Below are 20,791 nucleotides of genomic sequence, written 5' to 3'. Positions count from 1 at the left end.
CAGCATGACTGAGATACCAAGAACAACGGTTTTAGGCTGCATGTATAAGCGTCTAAGGAACTTGGTGCCAGGTGTTCATTACCAAGCAAGACTAATTGAGAAATGGCTGTTTCTGCGACTTAGTAACATCACATAAATGTAAAAATAAATGATTTGCTAAAAATTTTGAGACAAAATGGCCAAAAAGCAAGTTAGCGGCCTGCGGCTTCCCAGAGTTAAAAATAATTTTAAGAGAAGAGAACTATGGTTTTAGACTTTTTACTCTAAGGTTAATAATTAAGATGTGCCTGAGTCATCAAACACTTCTAGCCCTTGGTTTTATAGATCATGACCAAGTGTCTGGTTCAGCTAATAGAAGAGCTTTAGCGAAGGTCTTATCCTTTTATGGTATACCAGACAAAAACATTAAAATGATTAGTGGTATGTGCGAGAATAGCACCGCTGCGGTTGAGGTGGGAAATTAGGCTAGCAGCTGGTTTTGTATTCAGTCAAGAGTTAGGCAGTGTGTGTTCTATCCCATTTATAAGGATAATTTTGATGGAATTTGTCTTAAGGAGCGAAGGAAAGACAAAGGGAGAACATGGAGTCAAATGGGAAAACAAAACTCCCTTGGACATAGATTATGCTGATGATTTAACTATCCTAGACGAAAGTGTGAGGAAAATGTATGAGCTTTTAGAGGATTTACGAGTTGAGGTTACTAGAATAGATGGGGAAAATTAATATTTAGAAGACTAACTCTCTAGGGCTAAGAATAAGTGAACATGAAAAGGTGACATTGGGTAGCAATAAAGATTGATCAAGTGGACAGCTTCACTAGCTGTGGTGCATTGAGGATGCTAAAAATAGAACAACGAAGGCCCAGGTTTTTTTTTTTCAAAGTTGACAAAAGTTTGGCAGAATAAGAAGATAAGCCTGGAAGCCTTGGAAGCTACATAAGCCTTTACATAAGCTACATAAGCCTTGAAGCTACATAAGCTACATAAGCTACATAAGCTATGTATAGGCTATACATAAGCTATGTATAGGCTATACAAGCTACATAAGCTACATAAGCCATTGAAGCTACATAAGCTACATAAGCCTTGGAAGCTACATAACCTTGGAAGCTGCATTGATTACAGGGGTCAAAGATGGTTCTGAAGCATGGGTGCTCCGAGAAACGGTGAAAGATTTGCTAGATGTTTTCCAGAGAAATTATCTACGGATAGTTTTGGGTACACGACTGACTGACCGTATTTAAAAAAGCGAGCTTTATGAAAAATGTGGCACAATCCTGCTCACTAGGGCTACAATAAGAGAAATCTTGAGATGGCTAGGGTACGTTTAGCGGTTGAAGGGTGACAGCCAAGGGCATTCTTATTGGGAAGACAATAGGGGTCCAAACCCGGATAGTCAAGAGGCATGAGATATATGACATTTTTTTTCAACATTATTGGGGGAGGTGAATAGATACACCCCCACACCAACTTGCCCCCCCTCCCCCCAAAAAAAGACTCCCTGGTGACAGCTTGCCAAAGATAGTCCTTTCTGGCCAACCGTCTCGGGCTAACCAGAAAACAAGTCGTACTCAGTTGGGGTGGGAGGATGTCATAAGGAAAGATTTAAGGGAAAGAGCTTTCTAGGAGGGTGTAAAGAGAGAGGCATTGAATAGATAGGGATCGAGAAGGAGCGGACGTTCCTGTGTTGGGAGTATGTGGCTTGGTGCTGCGGTGTGATGTCGGCAATAGTAGTAGTAGCAGTAGTAGATAACTAGAAGCTAATGAAGCTGTGTTTTTACTGTCAAAACAGTTTAAGAACTGAACGTTTTTCCCTAGTTGTATTATATAAACTCCTAGAAAATACAATAAAAAGGCAAAATAAATATAAATAAAAAAAATACTGACAGAATATTAATTCTCATCAGACTTTTGCAGTATAAATGACCAACATTCATCCTGGAAGCAGAGTCCTTCACAAAGTGTCTCTCATCCTCCTTCCCTCTCTTATTTTATTTCGGGTTTGGGTTTTAGTTGCTGTCCGTAAGCTACTTTTTCAGTAGTAATTACTCCTTTCGAGTCATTAAATAAAACAAGTTTTTCAACTGAAAATATAAAGAAACATTAAAACTTAGAACGAACAGAATTAGGACAAAAAGAATTGGGACAAAATTTAAACTTAGGAGTGAAGAGCCAGGTGTTGAGGAGGAGGCAGCCCCATTCATATACGTAATAATCTCTGCTGGTTTTAAGTTTTAGTGCTGTTTCATACCTTCATACGAAAAAACTTGTTTTTCTATTTAATTTCTAATATTTTTTTTAATAAGGCCAGGAAATGTGGGCCCACATTCACCGAGAAATACACCTCCAATGAGAGTACCAATGAAATATTCACTAGACTATTCAATACCAGCAAAAATTTACCCCGGACAATTATCCTCAACAACTCCATGCGTAAAACTAAGCCGGAAAATAGAAAGCAAGACATATACAAAAATTCTTGCAAATTCCACCAGTGTATAATTTCCCGGACAACTATCTCCTGAAGAACTTTCCTCATCATGGAAAATTCCCCTGTGAAACAAAAAAAGAAGAAATTTCACCCCCGCCAAAAATGTATGCATACTTTCCAATAACAAATACTATGCGTAAACAATTTGCAAATTATGTAACTTGAAGATCTTTCACCTGGGGCTGTGGAGGGGCCGGGGTCATATTACATCCAAAGACATTGTTATTGGGCCTTTCAACTATGATGATCCAAATGGCTATCTCAGAATTTTTGATCGGAAGATTTTTTGGGAAAATGAGTGGGGGAGGGGGCCTATTTGACCTTGAATTTCTTTGGTCACTTGAAAAGGGTGCTAGAACTCTTAAGTTCCGTTCTAAAGAGCCCTTTCATAATATTCAAGGACCACTGGATATACAAGATGACCAATGGGAATATAAGCAAAAAAAAATAAATAAATAAACACGCATTCGCTATTTTTCTTCTGGCAAAAAAAAAACAACAAAACTCTACATTCTTGCAGATAGGAGCTTGAAACCTCTAAAGTAGAGTTTTCTGAGACGCTGAATCTATTGGTGTATCTTTCATTATTATTCTATCACTTTTGGGGGGTGTTTTCCCCTTTTTTCGAAAATAATGTAAATTTTCTCAGGCTCGTAGCTGTTCCTTGGTAAGACTAAACTTAATGAAACTTATATATTTGAAATCAGCATAATAAGGCATTTTTTTTATTTATCTATTGGTATAAAAAATCAGTGTTTTAAAGTTTCGGTTACTAGTGAGCCGGGTCGCTCCTTACTTATAGTTCATTATTACAAACTGTTTAATATTTCTTTCTTGTTTTTTTTTTTTTTTTACTTGGAAAATATATCCTATATCTTATATTTCTCATACCTAATGGTGCAATGATATATGTAAAGTCACAATGAACGATTTGAGTAGGTTGCTTTCACTTGTAGAAAATGTAAATATGACAGGTACATTTTGTATAACATTACTAATTTTTTTGGCAAAAATAACAGCAACAATCTCAGACAGTCCATCATCAAGTACCTTTTTATTGACCTAGCTCTTCCGCTCGAATAATCTCAATTTCGTTTTCAAATTAACTTTCTTTTCTGTAGAGTGGATAGAGGGTCATTCAACTTTTCCAAGAGTTTAAAATTAGGACCATATTGTCAATAGAAAAACTCCATGGGTATAGATTTTATTCGTATGATTTTTGTGACGATTGCTCTCCGCTTTGTAAACTTAACGCTTTCCCTCAGCTAAAATGTGTTTTCAGAAGAGAAAGAAAGTTGTAAGCCTATTTGCTCTCTAAGCTTTTAAAACTCCATTATAAATTATATTTATGAAAGAAATACTCGTAGATCTTGGAATAATCTAGAATGTATTTTTTTCCTTTTGAAGTTTATGTTTTGAGAGTTAAGTCTCTTGCTTTACTGCGTCCTGCGCAGTGGCATATTTTCACATGAGACTAAGAGAATTAACACGCACACTTCCATACGTAACTATACACTTACGATATTTACACTGTCTTCTGTATATAAGTCTATAGGGGCTCAACCATAGTGGAAACGAGTCAAAATTATGTCTCACTGTGGTTGCAATCTTGTAACGCAGTACAGACAATGTCAATTTCGTAAGAACTTTCAGATTCGACTTTTAGGCCTGACTTCGAAATCCTAAAAAAAAACTAAATTCGACATGAGAAAAATAGAAAGGAGAAAGGAAGTAAGAAAAAGAAACGAGAGATATTGATCATGATATGAACGCTCCAATGTACAAAAACTAACATTCACAATTTATTGTGAACGGTGTTTTTTCCTTTATAACATGTAACCTTCCAACATAATTTAGGATTGCCCCTTTATTATACATCAAAATACATCAAATGCACTTACTTAAATTTTATAAATTAAATTTTAAATAAAATAATTCACAATAAACTATAAATATTATTATTTATTTTTGGGAGTTTTCATATCACGCTAATTTTAGACTCTAGTTAGTTTTATATAATTATATGTGGTATTTATAATATATACATATTGCGTTATGAAAATAGAATATAGGTTTTAGTGGCCGTGGGAGCTGATGTCCACATAGCTACCCATCTCTAGCTACGCCTATGATAGTCTATCTTTTATAATAATGTTAATACTTAAGTCACGTCGATTGAGAAAGCCTTTTACTAGCTGAGGTCCTTATAAACCTAATTCCCCCTCTTTGTTTGTCCCAGATCTTGACCAGTTTTTAAGTCAGGTACTTTCAGTTTGATGTACGGTAAAGTGTAACCTAGAGTACCTGGTCAGTCAGCTAGAAAAATAAAATTTTTATTAAAATAATAGGCACTGCCTAGAAGACACAATCAGCAGTCGCAAATCCACCATGAGAAAACTATTGTTACCCACCCTAATCGTACGTAAGCAATAGAAAGAGAGAAAATTAATCTCTCTTTTCTTATTGCTGAGAGAAAATCAGCGTTGTATGAATTCTTTTCTGCCCAGCCCAATTTCTATTGGGTTAACTCTTATTAAACTATTGTTTACTATTGTTTACAATAATTATACTATTGTTTAACGAAGATTTGACTAAATAATCCTGCATTTGACTGAATAATAAGTCAATATAAATTTAGTCAATATGAATTTGACTAAATAATAAGCATAGCCTATTATTTTGATAAAAAATTTATTGAAACTAAATATGCATTTGTTCAGGAGTTTCTAATATGAAACTGATGGTAACAATTTTTAGTATAAAAAAATAAACTGATGAAAATGTCAATGAATGTCAAATGTCAATTAAAAAATGTCAAAAATAATTAATCCTTGTCAAATATTTTACTTACAATCCGATGTTTGAAGTGTCAAGCAGGATTGGAAAAGCAGGAAGCTACAAACCAATTTACAATTATTAGTACAGACAATTAAACAACAATAAATTGTGCATTTATTAAGCTGGTAGCACACATCATATCTTAGTTAAGTCTGGGCATGATTTGAAAAATAATGAGAAATTGAAATAAAAAATATCTTTATTCAGTTGAAAGTGAGGAGCAACACATACACATATAGATATATATCTCACATATACAGGAAATATCTGTAGTCTGTTGTATGGCAAAATGTTGTTTTTTGATGTGGAATTATTTTTGTTCGTATTTTAGAATGTAATTACGATATGCTGTTTCTTTTTTTCTTTTTTTCAATGTACTCCATCACTTCATTATTTTTATTATGGGTTATAAATAAATACATATATAATTTACAATATAAATTATAACCATTTGTGTAAAAGCATTTGATGTCGCAAAATTTAGTTCGCCTCAGATGTGATTTAATTTAACATAATTTATAGAAAAGTGAAATAAAATCTACATTTTTGTTTTAAATACATAGTGCTGTCCTCTCATCTATTAAATGACCTCGAGAATTCTCAGAAAATTCCAAAATTTCAGATTCTGAAAAAAACCCTTAAGTATTCTTTGCTTCTACTAGGGTTTACTGGAGCTTAAAGGGACCCTTGGCATACACCATTTCAGTATCCTTTTTTCAGTTAAAGGATATTTTGGTCCAGCTCTGAGCGTCTTATCCAATCAATATCCTGCGCTTATCTTTTTGTCTTTCATCCTATTGGCCAAGGACTCTCTTGTAGAATGAAACACAAGAACAACATTAAATACTTAACATCAAGACAAACAGAGTAATTCACGAGGATAAAGGATAATGATACACAAGATCTACAAAAAAACAGATTATCTGAAAATAATAAATAAAAACAACATGTTATGAATTTATTTTTTTTCAATTAGCCCCGAGCCATGTGAGATTTGCATTCCCCTTTTTATCTAACTGATTATAAACAATTAATAACTATGTAATAAAAGGGAGGGAAGTTTATCTCAAAGAATCAAACGAAAATAAATTTCAATAAAATCTTTGGATTTTAAGTTACTTGTCCCTCACTATAATGTCTCTTGACAATAGACACAGTTCTTGCTCATTTAGTTCAATTTCCTTTTAAAAATTGTGACAAAACCCAGACAATAATCACTTTTGTAGGATCGTAGATCTTGGGGGAGAAACGGGAAACATGTGACTCGAGTCGGTCACAGGTTTTAACCATAGCTAGATAAACAAGAAAGTGGATTACAGTGTAAAAATATGGACAATTGTTGTCAGTTAACGGTAAAAGCTAATAAAGGTACATTGGCATGACTTTGGCGGGCTCGAAGCCTTTTATTTTCGGAGTGTATCAAGCTATGGAGTTATAAAAAGTAAAGGTAAAGGATACGGCATTAGACTTTAACAGTCCCTACCGGCGGTGCTGATCTCCGTTTCATGGCCCTTCAGCAGGAAGTGCAATGGGAAGTGCCAGGAAGTACTCCGTTTTAATACCTAGAAGTTGATAGAACTGTCAGTTTCAGCCACATATTTTTACTGTGCAGCTGGCCAATAGAATGGATAATAGAATGGGCGGGGTCACGGTGTAAACATAGCTAGATAAACATTAAAGGTGGATTACAGTGTGAAAATATGGACAGTTGTTGTCAGTTAAAGGTAAAAGCTAATAAAGATACACCATTCGCGTGGCTTTGGCGGGCTCGAAGCCTTGTATTTCCAGAGTATAGCAAGTTATGGAGGTATACTCCGTTTTAATACCTAGAAATTAAAACGTCAGGAGCGAAAACAGTGACAAAAAGGCCCAGTAAGCCGATGCCAATGGGGTTGGGATTGAATATCTCTGAGTGGAGGTTATTTCTCAGGTTGTAGATCAACTTTACATTTTTTTCTACAGAGTGGATAAAAGTACAATATGAGGGCCAAGGCCTAGGAGCTATAAGGTCTTTGCCATGCTTACAGTCAAGGTCTTTGCCAAGCACACGGTCAACATGTATTCCAAAACAAACGGTCTGTCTTCCATAACGCAGATACACTTGGGGACAACCAGGCCTGTCACAACCAGACCATCACTAAGTCAGCCCTCACCAACAGAAGCAGTTTTGGCAGGTGTTAGATCATAAAGATCTATAGTATTAGCTACTATATCCTTTATTTTATTGACAACTACAAATAAGAGAACAGTAAAAATTTGAAAGAATCATTTTTCTTAATTTATATTATAGTGGGATGGATTTGTACAAGGATTAGATCTAGAGCCGAAAAATTACTTTTGTTCTGGTAGATTTTGCCCAAATTGCCTTGCTGGAGCCTACCAGGATATGGAGGATGGAGCGAAAGAGCCAATCTAAATAAAGCCTAGTAAAACCAGGTGGCCTATGCTGGCTGTATTTCCCACTTAAGGCCTGCTCCTGGCATAACTGTCAGACTTGCTTGTGGCGAAGTAATATTAATTATGTGAAGTTATAAATATAAGCAATGAGTTAAGACAAATGTAACCTATACGGTTAATAATCAAAAAGTAGAATAAGCGGAAGACAAGAAGTAATAAATTCCCATCCTATGTTAGGGCGGGTGAGGCTAAAAGAAAGGACCAAAAGGAAGCTGGAACTGATTTAGAGAGGGAATAGATTGGGCTGAATGAGGAGTGTGCGCAGCTTTTATGGTCGTCAGTGCAGCAGTGAGTTGTTTACATCAGTAGTAGTCATGGGTTCCAAGTATTGATAACAGGTAATCAAGCACTTTTAATAATAATAATCAGAATTTTCTGCTCGAAATTTCATTCCGAGTCTTCTTAAGATTAAAAATATACTGATTAATATTTTCTGATTTTCATATTTATTTTTTTATTTGTTTCTGTGTAGCAACTAAAGAAAAGAGAAAAAAGTTCAAAGCCATATGTTTACACTCTGTTGAGTCAAACTCTTTAGCCCTCGATCTAATTTGCATATGCCGAGTATTATGCAGGCCAACTGTCAGTGTAGGAAACAAAGATCAATATATCTTAGTCTTTTTGGGGTTCGCTTCAAAAGTCATCTCTGAGAGATAAAAGTAGTTCATCCCTTTTGATTGACAGAGCAAACACTGGTTTGAAAGACCTAGGGAACTTAATCTAAGTGGAATATGTAAATGATGTGTAAGTTGACCTGGGGAAAATGTAATAAATAGAAGAGGGGTAAGTCTATGAATTTTTTTCCATCCAAGAGAAAGTTCACGTATAAAATATTAGCTACAAAACATAATTTGAGTGCCGTTATTATTTCTCTGTTGTTATTTCGCTTGGATATACACCTTGAATATCAAACAGTTCGGGTCACTCCAGACTGTAAGTATGGAGTGACCCGGCTCAATAGGAACCGAAACTCTAGAAACCAGAAATTCAATTTCAATAGATAAATCAAAAAAATTGGAGGGCAACTAGGCTCCCGCCCACGCTCATTTTTTTCCCAAAGTTACCTGATAAAAATCTGAGACAGCCCTTTTGTTCAGCATAATCGAAAATATAATAACTATGTTTATGAAGATGACTTAATCCCCCACAATCCCTGGGGGAAGGGCTGCAAGTCATAAATTTTACCCATTGATTACAAATAGTGTTGTTTATTTGGAAGCATACAGACGTTTTCAGGAGGGACTTTTTCTTGCAGGGGGGCCAGGGGAGAGATTTACATGGGAGGATTTTGCCATGGAAGATGTTTTCATATGGAAACTACCATTAACTACCATTTCTAAAACTAAAAATTCAATGTAGAAACAAAGGAACTTGTTTTTTTAGAGTCAAAAAATTAAAATCTCCTTCAAAGAATCCTACTGAAAACATTAGATTACAACCTAAGATCACATTAACAACAACAAAAACATTACCACCTAACATTAGCAACTTCGTTTCTAGCTAAAAATTATCTTCTAAAAATAGTGACTTTTCGTCCCAAAACTAAACCAAAACTACTACTATTACTGCTATAAACACTTATTTCCACCAATGAATACTTCTAGCGCTACCTAAGCCTACTATAATCAATTTAAATTTTTAGCTAGAATAAACCAAAAAATCAATAGCTAAAATAACCATTTACTGAAAAAAATCATTCTGCATTTTTTTGTGTATGTGACATTTTGTTTTGTGACTTAAAAAATATTAAGTGTCTTTATAAAGTTTTTGAAATATATATTTGGGACAAAAAAGTCGAATGGTTTAATTATTTACATTGGAGGAAGAGGCAATCCCAAACCTTAGCAAAATATCCATTCCTACTAATTTAAAGTTGAAATATCTTTTTCCTCTGTTATTACGTTACAGTTGTAACGGTTCTATTTCAACCTAACCACCATGCGACAGAACCATAAGAAACTGAACCACTGTAACTGAATAACCGTGCAACTGAATCATCGGGCAACTGAGCCCCCACGCATCTGAATTCCCGTGCAATTGAACCCTCATGTAACTGAATCTTCATGAAGCTGATCCTATTTGACTCAACCGTTGTGCACCTCAACCCTCGCAAAACTCAACCCCATTTAACTAAACCCCGTGTTGAACCTCTGTGAAACTGAGCCTTCATGCAGTTGAACCACCGTGCAAATGACCCCTCGGGCAACCCAACCAACGTGCTTACATTGAGTAAAGCACAAGTTAGATTCTTTACATGTTCAACCTACTTGGAAGTGCTTGCTTTATAAAATAATGATATTAAGTGACTGTCAGGATAATTTATAAGAAAAACAACTCTGTCTTGTTATCACAAAACAAAGAAAAATTGAATGTCACAAACCCTTAAACCCAGATTTGTTTCTCCTTTTTATATTTTTTTAAAGGGGGTTCCCTTCACCTTGTCATTGTCTACAGGTATCTGCGTTTATCCCCTCCTTGCAAAATCCCTTTTCCCACGGGAAACCCTCTCCTGGAAAATACACCCTCGTGGAAAATATGGTTTCCCAAACTTGAAAATTTTATTTGAGTTGTGTTATTTTTTAGTTTAGTTGAGAACTACTAAGGAAAACGGTAAAGAGGACTTTATGTGTAAGTCTTGCCCCTCCTCCCCCATGCAAAAATTTTCCTTCTCATGGAAAATCGTCCAGATTCTCCCTTCCCGTTAGGAAAAATCCCACGCGAAAAATGTTTGAATGTTTTCAATAACAAATACTATCTGTTAGCAATGGACAAATTACAAACTTGAAAAGGCACTTAAACAACTGTAAGGGGTCTTCGAGAGAGAGAAAGAGAGAGAGGAGAGAGAGAGAGAGAGAGAGAGGAGAGAGAGAGAGAGAGAGAGAGGAGAGAGAGAGAGAGAGAGAGAGAGAGAGAGAGAGAGAGAGAGAGAGAGAGAGAGAGAGAGAGAGAGAGACTTCAAAGCGGACATTTTAGTGGGCTCCATTGCAAATAAACCACCGTGTTACTGAACACCAAGCACCTGAACGGGTAATATATTGCCTCGTACAAACCACCCCCCTCCCTGGAAAACATCTCCTACTGAAATATATTTCCCCCGAAAAATATCCCTTGCGGTTGGTTGGTATCCAATCACTTTCAACTTACAAAAAAAGACTAGAACTGTCTGGGAATTATAAAACAATTTATGCCTCCATCCTCCTCTCGTGTCTCCCTTGGAGCTGATTCTGTATTTATCTGAAGGCTCAATGAGAGCTGAGATTTTTGGCATTAAAATTCACCCTTTGAGGTATCTATCCCTTGCTATAAAAAAAAAAAAAAAATCAGAGAACCCCGATGCAGAGGTTTAAGTACCTTTTTTTTGTAATTTGTCCATTGCTTACAGACAGTGTTTGTTATTGGTAAACATACAACTTTTTTGCCTCGGAGGTTTCTGAAGGGGGGAGTTGCTGGACTATTTTCCATGAAAGGAGCATTCTTTTTCATGGAGGGGGGGGGGCATCAGTATAAATTCCTCTTTTCCACCTTCCTTGTCACTTCTCAGCTAAGTAAAAAAATAGCGGAACTCGAATAAAATATTCAATTTGGAAAACCATATTTTCCAAGAGGGGGTATTTTACATGGGAGGATATTCCCTTTAGACGCCAAAATCTGTAGACAATGACAGGGCGAGAGAACTCTTTCCCCTTAACGTACATAAAAAGGAGAAATAAATCTGCTTTGAGACTTTGTAGCGTATGATTTTTTTGTTTTTATGGCATCAAAACAGAGCCATCTTTATTAATTTTCTTGACAGTCATTTATATCATGACTTTAAAATGGAAACAATTCCAACAAGGGTTGAAAATAAATTGTCCAACTTGTGTTTAACCCATTGTTATGCTGGGTGAGTTGCACGAGAGTTCAGTAATACGTGGTTCAGTTGCATGGTGGTTTAGTTGGACGGTGGTTCAATTGCACCGTGGTACAGATGCACAGGGGTTCAGTTGCCCGGTGATTCACTCAAACTAGGGCTCAATTGCATGGATGTTCAATTATACAGTGGTTCAGTTGCACTTTGATTCAGTTGTAGGGTGGTTCAGTTACACGGTGGTTCAGGTACAGGGGTTCAGTTACTTCTGGTTCAGTTACTCGGTTGTTCAGGTACACACAAACCATTTTAATGCCAAAACATATCAGCTCTCATTGAGCCTTCAGAAAAATACAGAATCAGCTTTAAGGGAGAAACAAGAGGAGGGTGGGGCAGGAATTGTTTTATAATCCCCAGGAAGTTATAATCATTTTTTATAAGCCGAAAGTGATTGGAGACCAACCAGTCACAAGGGCTATTTTTCTGGTGGGGATTTTCTATGGTAGGTATTTTCCGGGGGGACTACTTTCTGCGAAGTGGTATTTCCCGGGTAGTATTTTCCGAAGGGGGGTTTTTCACGGGGGGAGGGGGGTTCACGCCACCTCTTACTATCTACACACTATAATGGTTTTAACACTTTGCTTATTTTGTTGTTTCCATTTAGTGATATTTTCTACACTCGTAGTTGGTTATTGTTTGGTTTGAAAAAGGTTAATACCTGCTTTAGTGGAGAGACGACACAAAAGCTATTTTCACTATGTATTTAGAAACTTTTGGTTTGAATTTTTTCTTAGACAAATCAGACCTTTTCTGAACGTTGAGTGATAAAAATCTGTGTTGAAAATTTCCAAACTTTGAGAATTTAGATAACAAAAAAGTCCCCTGACTTCAGACTGATATTAGGACCAGTGTATGGATTTCTAGTTGCTGTGGCAAACATTTCCACATAGGCTTTATAATTTCATGCTGATGAGCAAAAAATTTAGTTTTTTGCAACAATAGTTGCAAAAACTTGGAAAATTAAAAACCCAAAAATCAATTTTCCTTCTGAATTAGTTGTTTTCGTCACAATTCCCTAGGTTCAGTTTACTCACACTGATAGTTAATTAATCAAAGAAAATCAACTTTTGGTCCATTTCTGGGTGTCAAAAATCAATAGAACCGAAATTAATCTAAAACTTTGTAGTTAATACATTACGTGTGCTTTCTTAAAATTAATTAAAAATATTATTCCTGAAACAAAATTTTCAACATAAAGTAAAGAGCCAATATTAAACCTAAGACTAGCGGAAATAAATTCTTATAATAATCCAAATCAAAATGACCAGAAATTACTACACAAAAATAAATGAAGCCCAAAACGGACAGGGAATAAAACAAACAATAATAGAATTTTTTTTGGGAAAACAGAAAACATGGGGCTACAGAGTTACACGCTAAACCCCTGTTCTAACAAATTCCAATTTAACTGAAGACTCCTTTAACCCAACCCTCGTTGAAATCGAGTCCTGTTTCACTGAACTGAAGCCAAATTGGCTTATTCATAGGTATTGAATGCCTTAAAAATAAGTTTGAACTAAAGCTGATTAAAAGCTTTCTCGCTTCGTATGCAGTTTTTAACTTATATTACTCATCAGTGTAACATATAAACCCCCAAAATTAAACGAAACTTAGTCAAAAGATCATATAACATGGCCTTTGTGGTTGAAAGAATCACGCAGAATTTGATGATATGAATTAAAGTCATGACCCAGGGGTATATAAGGGTTTAATGGAAGGGGTGGTTGCGTGATCTTTTGAAGAGGCTCATTTGATTGGAAAAGTTCTAGTTCCGGTTCCCTTATAAGAGTCAAAAGTGATGGAGAGAAACTAGACCTTCCTCTCCCATACATGCCCTTTTTCTGCAACGTATTCAATTGAAATTGTGAGATAACCAATTTGTTATTTATATTCCAAAAATCATATAACAAAAAGTTTGACTTTTTGTGTTGAGGGCATGGCAGCCCCAGTCATGTAAGTTATATTTTCTGTTCGCTTTAAGTTTTCATTTTGCTTTTTACTTTAAGTTGAAAAAAAAATTTCAAATGAAAGTGTCTTAAAATTAAATTTTTGGTTGTTTTTAAATAATGCCAGAAAATCCGACTCCCCTTCCATGGAAGATTTTTTCTCCCTGCAGACAATCCCTCAATGAAAAGTTACTACTGCATAAATATCCTCCCGTCAGGAAAATTCCTGGGGAGGGAGGGTTCTAGCTGAACCCTCCCCCCCCAAAAAAAAATTCTTGCAGACGGTTCTAGGTGAAATATTTTTCTAGCGCACTCTCGTTTGAACAAGAATTTTCAAGTGCTGATATTAATTCTTTAAAGTTTTAATAATTTTATAATTATTAAAATAAAAAAGTGAAAAATTAAAAAACATATTTCGTTCTCAGTAAAGCACAAAAAATGTTCTGGTCTTGAAAGAGCATAGGGGCCATCAACCCTACTCACGTCAAATTTTGCTTGTTTTATGTTTGATACGGCTCTATGTCAATAGTGATTGTCTTTGCTTCAAGTTTTTGCTTATGATTGTCCTGAACTACTGAAGCATTTGCAGTTATTGTTTCAGATGTGTTTGGCACAGTCCATTGCGCCGGATAGTTTTTATTGCGGTTGTATATATCTCATAGTTAATATGGGTAAGGACCCCAGTGCTTGCTCTAATTACCGTCCCATCAAAGGGTCTTGTTTTGTTCAAAAGCTATTTGAATATGGACTGCTACTGGCCATTAACTCCAAGTGCAATTTTAGGCCCTTCCAGCTTGGTTTTAGAAAAGGTATGGGCTGCGTTCAAGCTCACCATATTGTGGGTCGGCTAATGAAACAAGCTGTTGCTCAAAAAAGTCCCCTGTATTGTTTGACTGTTGACATATCTAGTGCTTTTGAAACTGTAATTCATTCAAATGCTTTGTTTTCTCTATCAGTAACAGGTGTTAATCTTTCTATTGTTTCCATGCTTAAGTATTGGTATGCTAATTCTTCAGTTAGGGTGAAGTGGGATAGTACTGTAGGGGAGTGTATTCGTGTTAAAAAGGCGTTAGGCAAGGTACCATGTTATCCCTTAACATATTTAAGTGTGTTTTAGCTTCGCGTCTCCGACATCTTCAACCGTGGTTCATTTACAGGCACACCGTTGTAAAATTGGCAGATACCTTTTGTAGAGGCAGGAGGTGGATTGCAACAGTAAACCCAAATGTCGGTTATTTTGACTGCTCATCAACATTATTTTTAAGGTATGATGTAATGTATGGAGTAACACAAGCAGAAAGCTTGCATGGATTCAATGAAGCTACGCTAGCTGATGGGTTAACTGAAGAAGATAGAAACAGGGCTGTAAGAACGTTTGTCAGGAATGTTTTCGAGTCAAATATAGACGCCATATCTGCTGCAATTATTAATGAATATACCAACTGGAAAAGCCTAACCTATGGTAGGTGTGTGATATTTTAAGCATTGGTCAATATTTATCAATATTTAAAGTACAAACGATAGATAAAAGGAATACTGATTGTTGAAACTGGTTAAGTTTAAACTTACACAATCATATATATTTGAAAATTGGAGAAAATCAGGATTTCAAACTTTTATGAAAAGGCCTTTTATTTGGTATACTTCAAACTTTTGTTGGGTATTTTATTTTGGTAGTAGCTGGAGCAAATTAAAAAATGTCTTAGCTGAAAACAAATAGCACAGAACAGTTTGGAAATAGCTCTCTTCTAACGGTGTATTGGGGCTAGATCGACAAAATTAGTTTGCTTATTCTTTTTTACGGTCAGTATGGCAGCAATGGCAAAAATGTCGTTCTGCCCTAAAAACTTCATAAATTTGAAGCAATCAAAACAAAATTTTTTGAAAATCATGGTTTTTGTTTGCGAATAAGCCAAAGATCACTCCAGGACGGAACTTATTGTTGTTTTGACATCCTTGACACTTTGAAGGAGATTAAGTAAAAAAAAAAAAATAACTTGCTGAAAATAATTACATTGTGCCAAAAGTTTTATAGAGCTAAAGTTAAACTATTTAAAAAAAATTTCAACTGAGCCATGAATTTTAAAAGAAATGGATGCCGAGGAGTCGCCGCCTCTCAGAAATTATGTATACCAGGTGGCACGGGCAAGTTTGGTGAAACTTCTCCAGCTTCTCAGGGACTGTGTCAAGCATTTTTAGGGGCTGTGCCAAGTGTGGTTGAACATTTCCCAGCGTGGTAGATTTTTGGGGACCACTTGGCAGTTACCAGATGTGCACCAGGTGGTGAGAAGTCAGCACCTCCTCGATGGATGCATTTTTAAAATAGATCAATTATTTTGAAAGCTTATAAATTGAACTTCCATGTTTTCTAGTCCAACAAAATAATCAACTCTTTCTTAACTTTTGTGTGTGAATTTCCAAATTAATTGATAACTCCCAGGCGATAAAACTCAAGGATCTGGTGCTCTGCTTAGTTAAATTTTTCACGGAAAATCAAGTCAGCTCTTCCATAGGCAGTAGCCTAGTAAATTTTGCTTTCTCTCGTTGACTGAAAGATCCTGCCTCAGTAAAAACAAAGAAACAATAAACAAACTAGAAAATGAATCTCGATTTTTGATCATTCTTTTTGGGTGACATGCAAATAGGCTATATGATCCATGTGAAACAATATATTAAACTGACTTGAGTACGTATCTCAAGTTAAACTGAATACGTATCGATGGGTTGTTATAATATACTAGCTGTTGGGGTGGCGCAAAGCACCGCCCCAACACCTAGTTGGTGGGGGCGTTTCGCCCCCATATATATATATATATATATATATATATATATATATATATATATATATATATATATATATATATATATATATATATATATATATATATATATATATATATATATATATATATATATATATATATATATATATATATATATATATATATATATATGTATATATATATATATATATATATATATATATATATATATATATATATATATATATATATATATATATATATATATATATATATATATATATATATATATATATATATATAATATATATATATATATATATATATATATATATATATATATATATATATATATATATATATATATATATATATATATATATATATATATATATGTATATTCTTCGCTGTCCCATTGTCTGTACATATAAATAGATTGTCAGGTTTACCGACTCTTGAACATGCAGCATACAATTGCCCATGGGAAAAACAATCCGTATTCAGATCTATACCTCATTATTCTAATGATTGCCCTTGAGCTTTGTTGATGGTGATTGCTAATCAAACATTTCCTGTGTCCCCATCGTCATTTATATATCTCCCCTGTGCCCCCCGGCGTCCCCGTTTTAGTTGTGTCCCTGTGTCCCAGTCGTCATTTATATTCCCTGTGTCCCGGTCGTTATTTGTGTCCCGGTGTCCCAGTCTGTAATATCTCTTTGAGTGTCCCGGTCGTCATTTATATTCTTTGTGTCCCGGTCGTCATTTGTGTCCCAGTCTGTAATTTCGTCCGTCGACAAACAACTTCATGACGACATACAGCTCAATCCTTATAATGATGTCAGTAGACAAACATGACGTCAGTCGACACACAAACATGACGTCAGTCGACAGACACGTCCCAGTCGTCATTTGTGTCCCGGTGTCCCAGTCTGTAGTTTCTCTTTGAGTGTCCCGGTCGTCATTTATATTCCCTGTGTCAAGGTCTGTATATACATTCGTTTTTGAATTGGTATATGATGAAATAAATTTTTGTTTTTTTTTCCTTTTTTTCATTTTAGTTTTTTTATTGTTTTTTACCTTTTTTAGCTTTTTTAGTTTCTTCTTTTTTCTTTTTAGAATTTTTTTTTGTAGTTTTTACCTTTTTTATTTTTTTTTATTTTTATTTTTTTAGTTTTCTTTTTCTCCTTTATTTTTCAGTTTTTTCCTTTTTTTGTTTTTTTTCTTTTTCAGTTTTAGTTTTTTAGTTTTTTCTTTAGTTTTTTATTAGTTTTTAGTTTTTTTCTTTTTAGTTTTTTTACCTTTTTTTAGTTTTTTTTGTTTTTTTTTAGTATTTTCTTTTTAGTTTTCTTGTAGTTTTTACCTTTTTTAGTTTTTTCTTCTTTTGTATTAATGCTAAAACCAAGGTTCGAACCTGGAACCTCTCGGACCTAGAGCCTGGATCATAATGCTTTACCAACTCAGCTACTTCGGCTTGAATACATTCGTTTTTGAATTGGTATATGATGAAATAATTCAGATGTCATATGCGGACAAACAACGTCAGTCGACAGACAGACACACAAACAAACAACTTATTTTTATATATATAGATTTTTAACTACGTAAAACTTACGAATATACAACATTCTTTGCTGTCACACTGTCTGTCCATATAATTAGATTGTCAGGTTTTCATTTATATTCCCTCTGTCCCGGTCGTCATTTGTGTCCCAGTCTGTAATTTCTCTTTGAGTGTTTTTTCTTTTTAGTTTTTTTTTAGTTTTTTACCTTTTTTCTTTTTTCAGTTTTCTTTTTCTTCTTTATTTTTCAGCGTCACTATGAAATACATATCGCCGAACCTTTGTTTTTTTTAACTAAAATCTGGTAGACATTGATAACCTTATCCAAGTCAAAATCCCAAACCTAATCATCATCGCTATCATTTTCAGTTTTGATATGTTTTGACTCTCGCTGTCCAGGTGGATTTTCATCTAACTGCGCGGTTTTCATGCTGTTCTTGTGATTCCTCGGCATGCTTTCTTTTCTTACTTTCTCTATCAGCCGCAGGTCTTTTGGCATAGACTCTTTGAGCAGCTTCCTCGGCTGCTACCATTGTAGGTTCTTCAGTCATTTTACAATTAAAAATTTCTCTTTCAAGGATCTTCTTACAATTAAAAAATTGTCTTTGAATGATTTTCTTAAATACTTATCATGACGTCATATACTAAGCATCGTCATAACAAATATGACGACAACTAACTTCATGACGACATAAAGCTCAAACCTTATAATGACGTCAGTCGACAGACAGACAAACAACTTATTTTTATATATAGAAAGATATATATTTTAATATTTCAAATCTTTATGTATATACACATATATTTATATATATATATATATATATATATATATATATATATATATATATATATATATATATATATATATATATATATATATATATATATATATATATATGTATATATATATATATATCTTCTATATATATAAAAATAAGTTGTCTGTGGATGTGTCTGTCTTTCTGTCTGTCGAGTGACGTCATGCCATCATGTCGTCATGTTGTCATGAAGTTAGTTGTCGTCATGTTTGTTATGACGATGACATCATTAAAAGTATTTAAGAAAAAATCGTTCAAAGACAAATTTTTAATTGTAAGAAGATCGTGGACGGAAAAATATTTAATCATAAAATGACTGAAAAACCTACAAGGGCAACAGACACACAACTTTCGAGTTACGTCATGTCATCATGTCGTCATGTCGTAATGAAGTTAGTTGTCGTCATGTTCGTTATGATGATGAGGTCATTAAAAGTATTTAAGAAAATAGTTCTTAGACAAATTCTTAATTGTAAGAAGATCGTGGACGGAAAAATGTTTAATTGTAAAATGACTGAAGAGCCTACAATGGCAACAGACACACAACTTATTTATATACATATACTAGCTGTTGGGGTGGCGCTTCGCGCCACCCCAACACCTAGTTGGTGGGGGCGCTTCGCGCCCCCCCCAAGCCCCCCCGCGCGCGTAAGTCGTTACGCGCCATAATAGTTACGCGCCATTGTAGTTGTGTCCCTATGTCCCACCTGTGAATATAGATAGATATATATATATATATATATATATATATATATATATATGGTTTTAACTACGTAAAACTTGCGAATATACAACATTCTTTGCTGTCCCATTGTCTTTGCATATAAATAGATTGTCAGGTTTACCGACTCTTGAACATGCAACATATAATGGTCCATGGGAAAACAATCTGTATTCAGATCTATACCTCATGATTCTAATGATTGCCCTTGAGCTTTGTTGATGGTGATTGCTAATCGACCATTCCCTGTCCCGGTGTCCCGGTCGTCATTTACATCCCCCTGTTTCCCCTGGTGTCCCCGTTGTAGTTGTGTCCCTGTGTCCCGGTCGTCATTTATATTCCCTGTGTCCCGGTCGTCATTTGTATCCCGGTGTCCCGGTCTGTATATACATTCGTTTTTTAGTTTTGTTTTTCTCCTTTATTTTTTTCCTTTTTTTTTCTTTTTTAGCTTATTTAGATTTTTAGATTTTTTAGTTTTTTTATTAGTTTTTAGTTTTTTTTTCTTTTTAGTTTTTTTGTCCCGGTCGTCATTTATATCCCCCTGTTTCCCCCGGTGTCCCCGTTGTAGTTGTGTCCCTGTGTCCCGGTCGTCATTTATATTCCCTGTGTCCCGGTCGTCATTTGTATCCCGGTGTACCGGTCTGTATATACATTCGTTTTTTAGTTTTGTTTTTCTCCTTTATTTTTTTCCTTTTTTTTCTTTTTTAGTTTATTTAGATTTTTAGATTTTTTAGTTTTTTTATTAGTTTTTAGTTTTTTTTTCTTTTTAGTTTTTTTGTAGTTTTTAACTTCTTTTTAGTTTTGTTAATTTTTTTTTTTACTTATGTCCTGGTCGTCATTCATACTCCCTGTGTCCCGGTGCTTCCCGGTGCTTTGTTGATTGCTAATCGAACATTCCTTTTGTCCTGGTCGCTTTCTCTTTGAGTTTCGTCATTTATTTTTTTCTTTTTTAGTTCTTTTAGTTTTTACCTTTTTTAGTTTTTTTTAGTTTTTTAGATGAAAATTTTTTTTAGTTTTTTCCTTTTTTTCTTTTTAGTTTTTTATTGGTTTTTACCTTTATTTTAGCTTATTTTTCAGTTTTTTCCTTTTTTTTAGTTTTTTTTTATTTTTTATTTTTTTTAGTTTTTTACCTTTTTTTAGTTTTTTTAGTTTTTTTAGTTTTTTAGCTTTTTTACTTTTTTTATTAGTTTTTAGTTTTTTTTGTAGTTTTTGCCTTTTTTTAGTTTTTTCAGTTTTTTTTTTTTAGTTTTTTATTGGTTTTTACCTTTATTTTAGCTTATTTTTCAGTTT

At 34.5% G+C, this 20,791-nt stretch overlaps 1 protein-coding gene across 2 annotated transcripts in view; it reads left to right on the top strand.

The window, feature by feature from the left end:
* The window catches only part of LOC136037336 (neuroligin-4, X-linked-like), a 183,501-nt gene that overhangs the window by 86,759 nt on the left and 75,951 nt on the right, over positions 1-20,791 (top strand). For both annotated transcript variants that reach the window (XM_065720008.1, XM_065720007.1), the window contains one exon: positions 14,904-15,100. In XM_065720008.1, the coding sequence (XP_065576080.1) occupies positions 14,904-15,100 (197 nt within the window). The remainder of the gene's footprint in view (positions 1-14,903; positions 15,101-20,791) is intronic.

This window comes from Artemia franciscana, chromosome 16 (assembly GCF_032884065.1).
Source record: "Artemia franciscana chromosome 16, ASM3288406v1, whole genome shotgun sequence".
Taxonomy (NCBI): domain Eukaryota; kingdom Metazoa; phylum Arthropoda; class Branchiopoda; order Anostraca; family Artemiidae; genus Artemia; species Artemia franciscana.
This window is presented reverse-complemented; position numbering and strand designations above follow the sequence as displayed.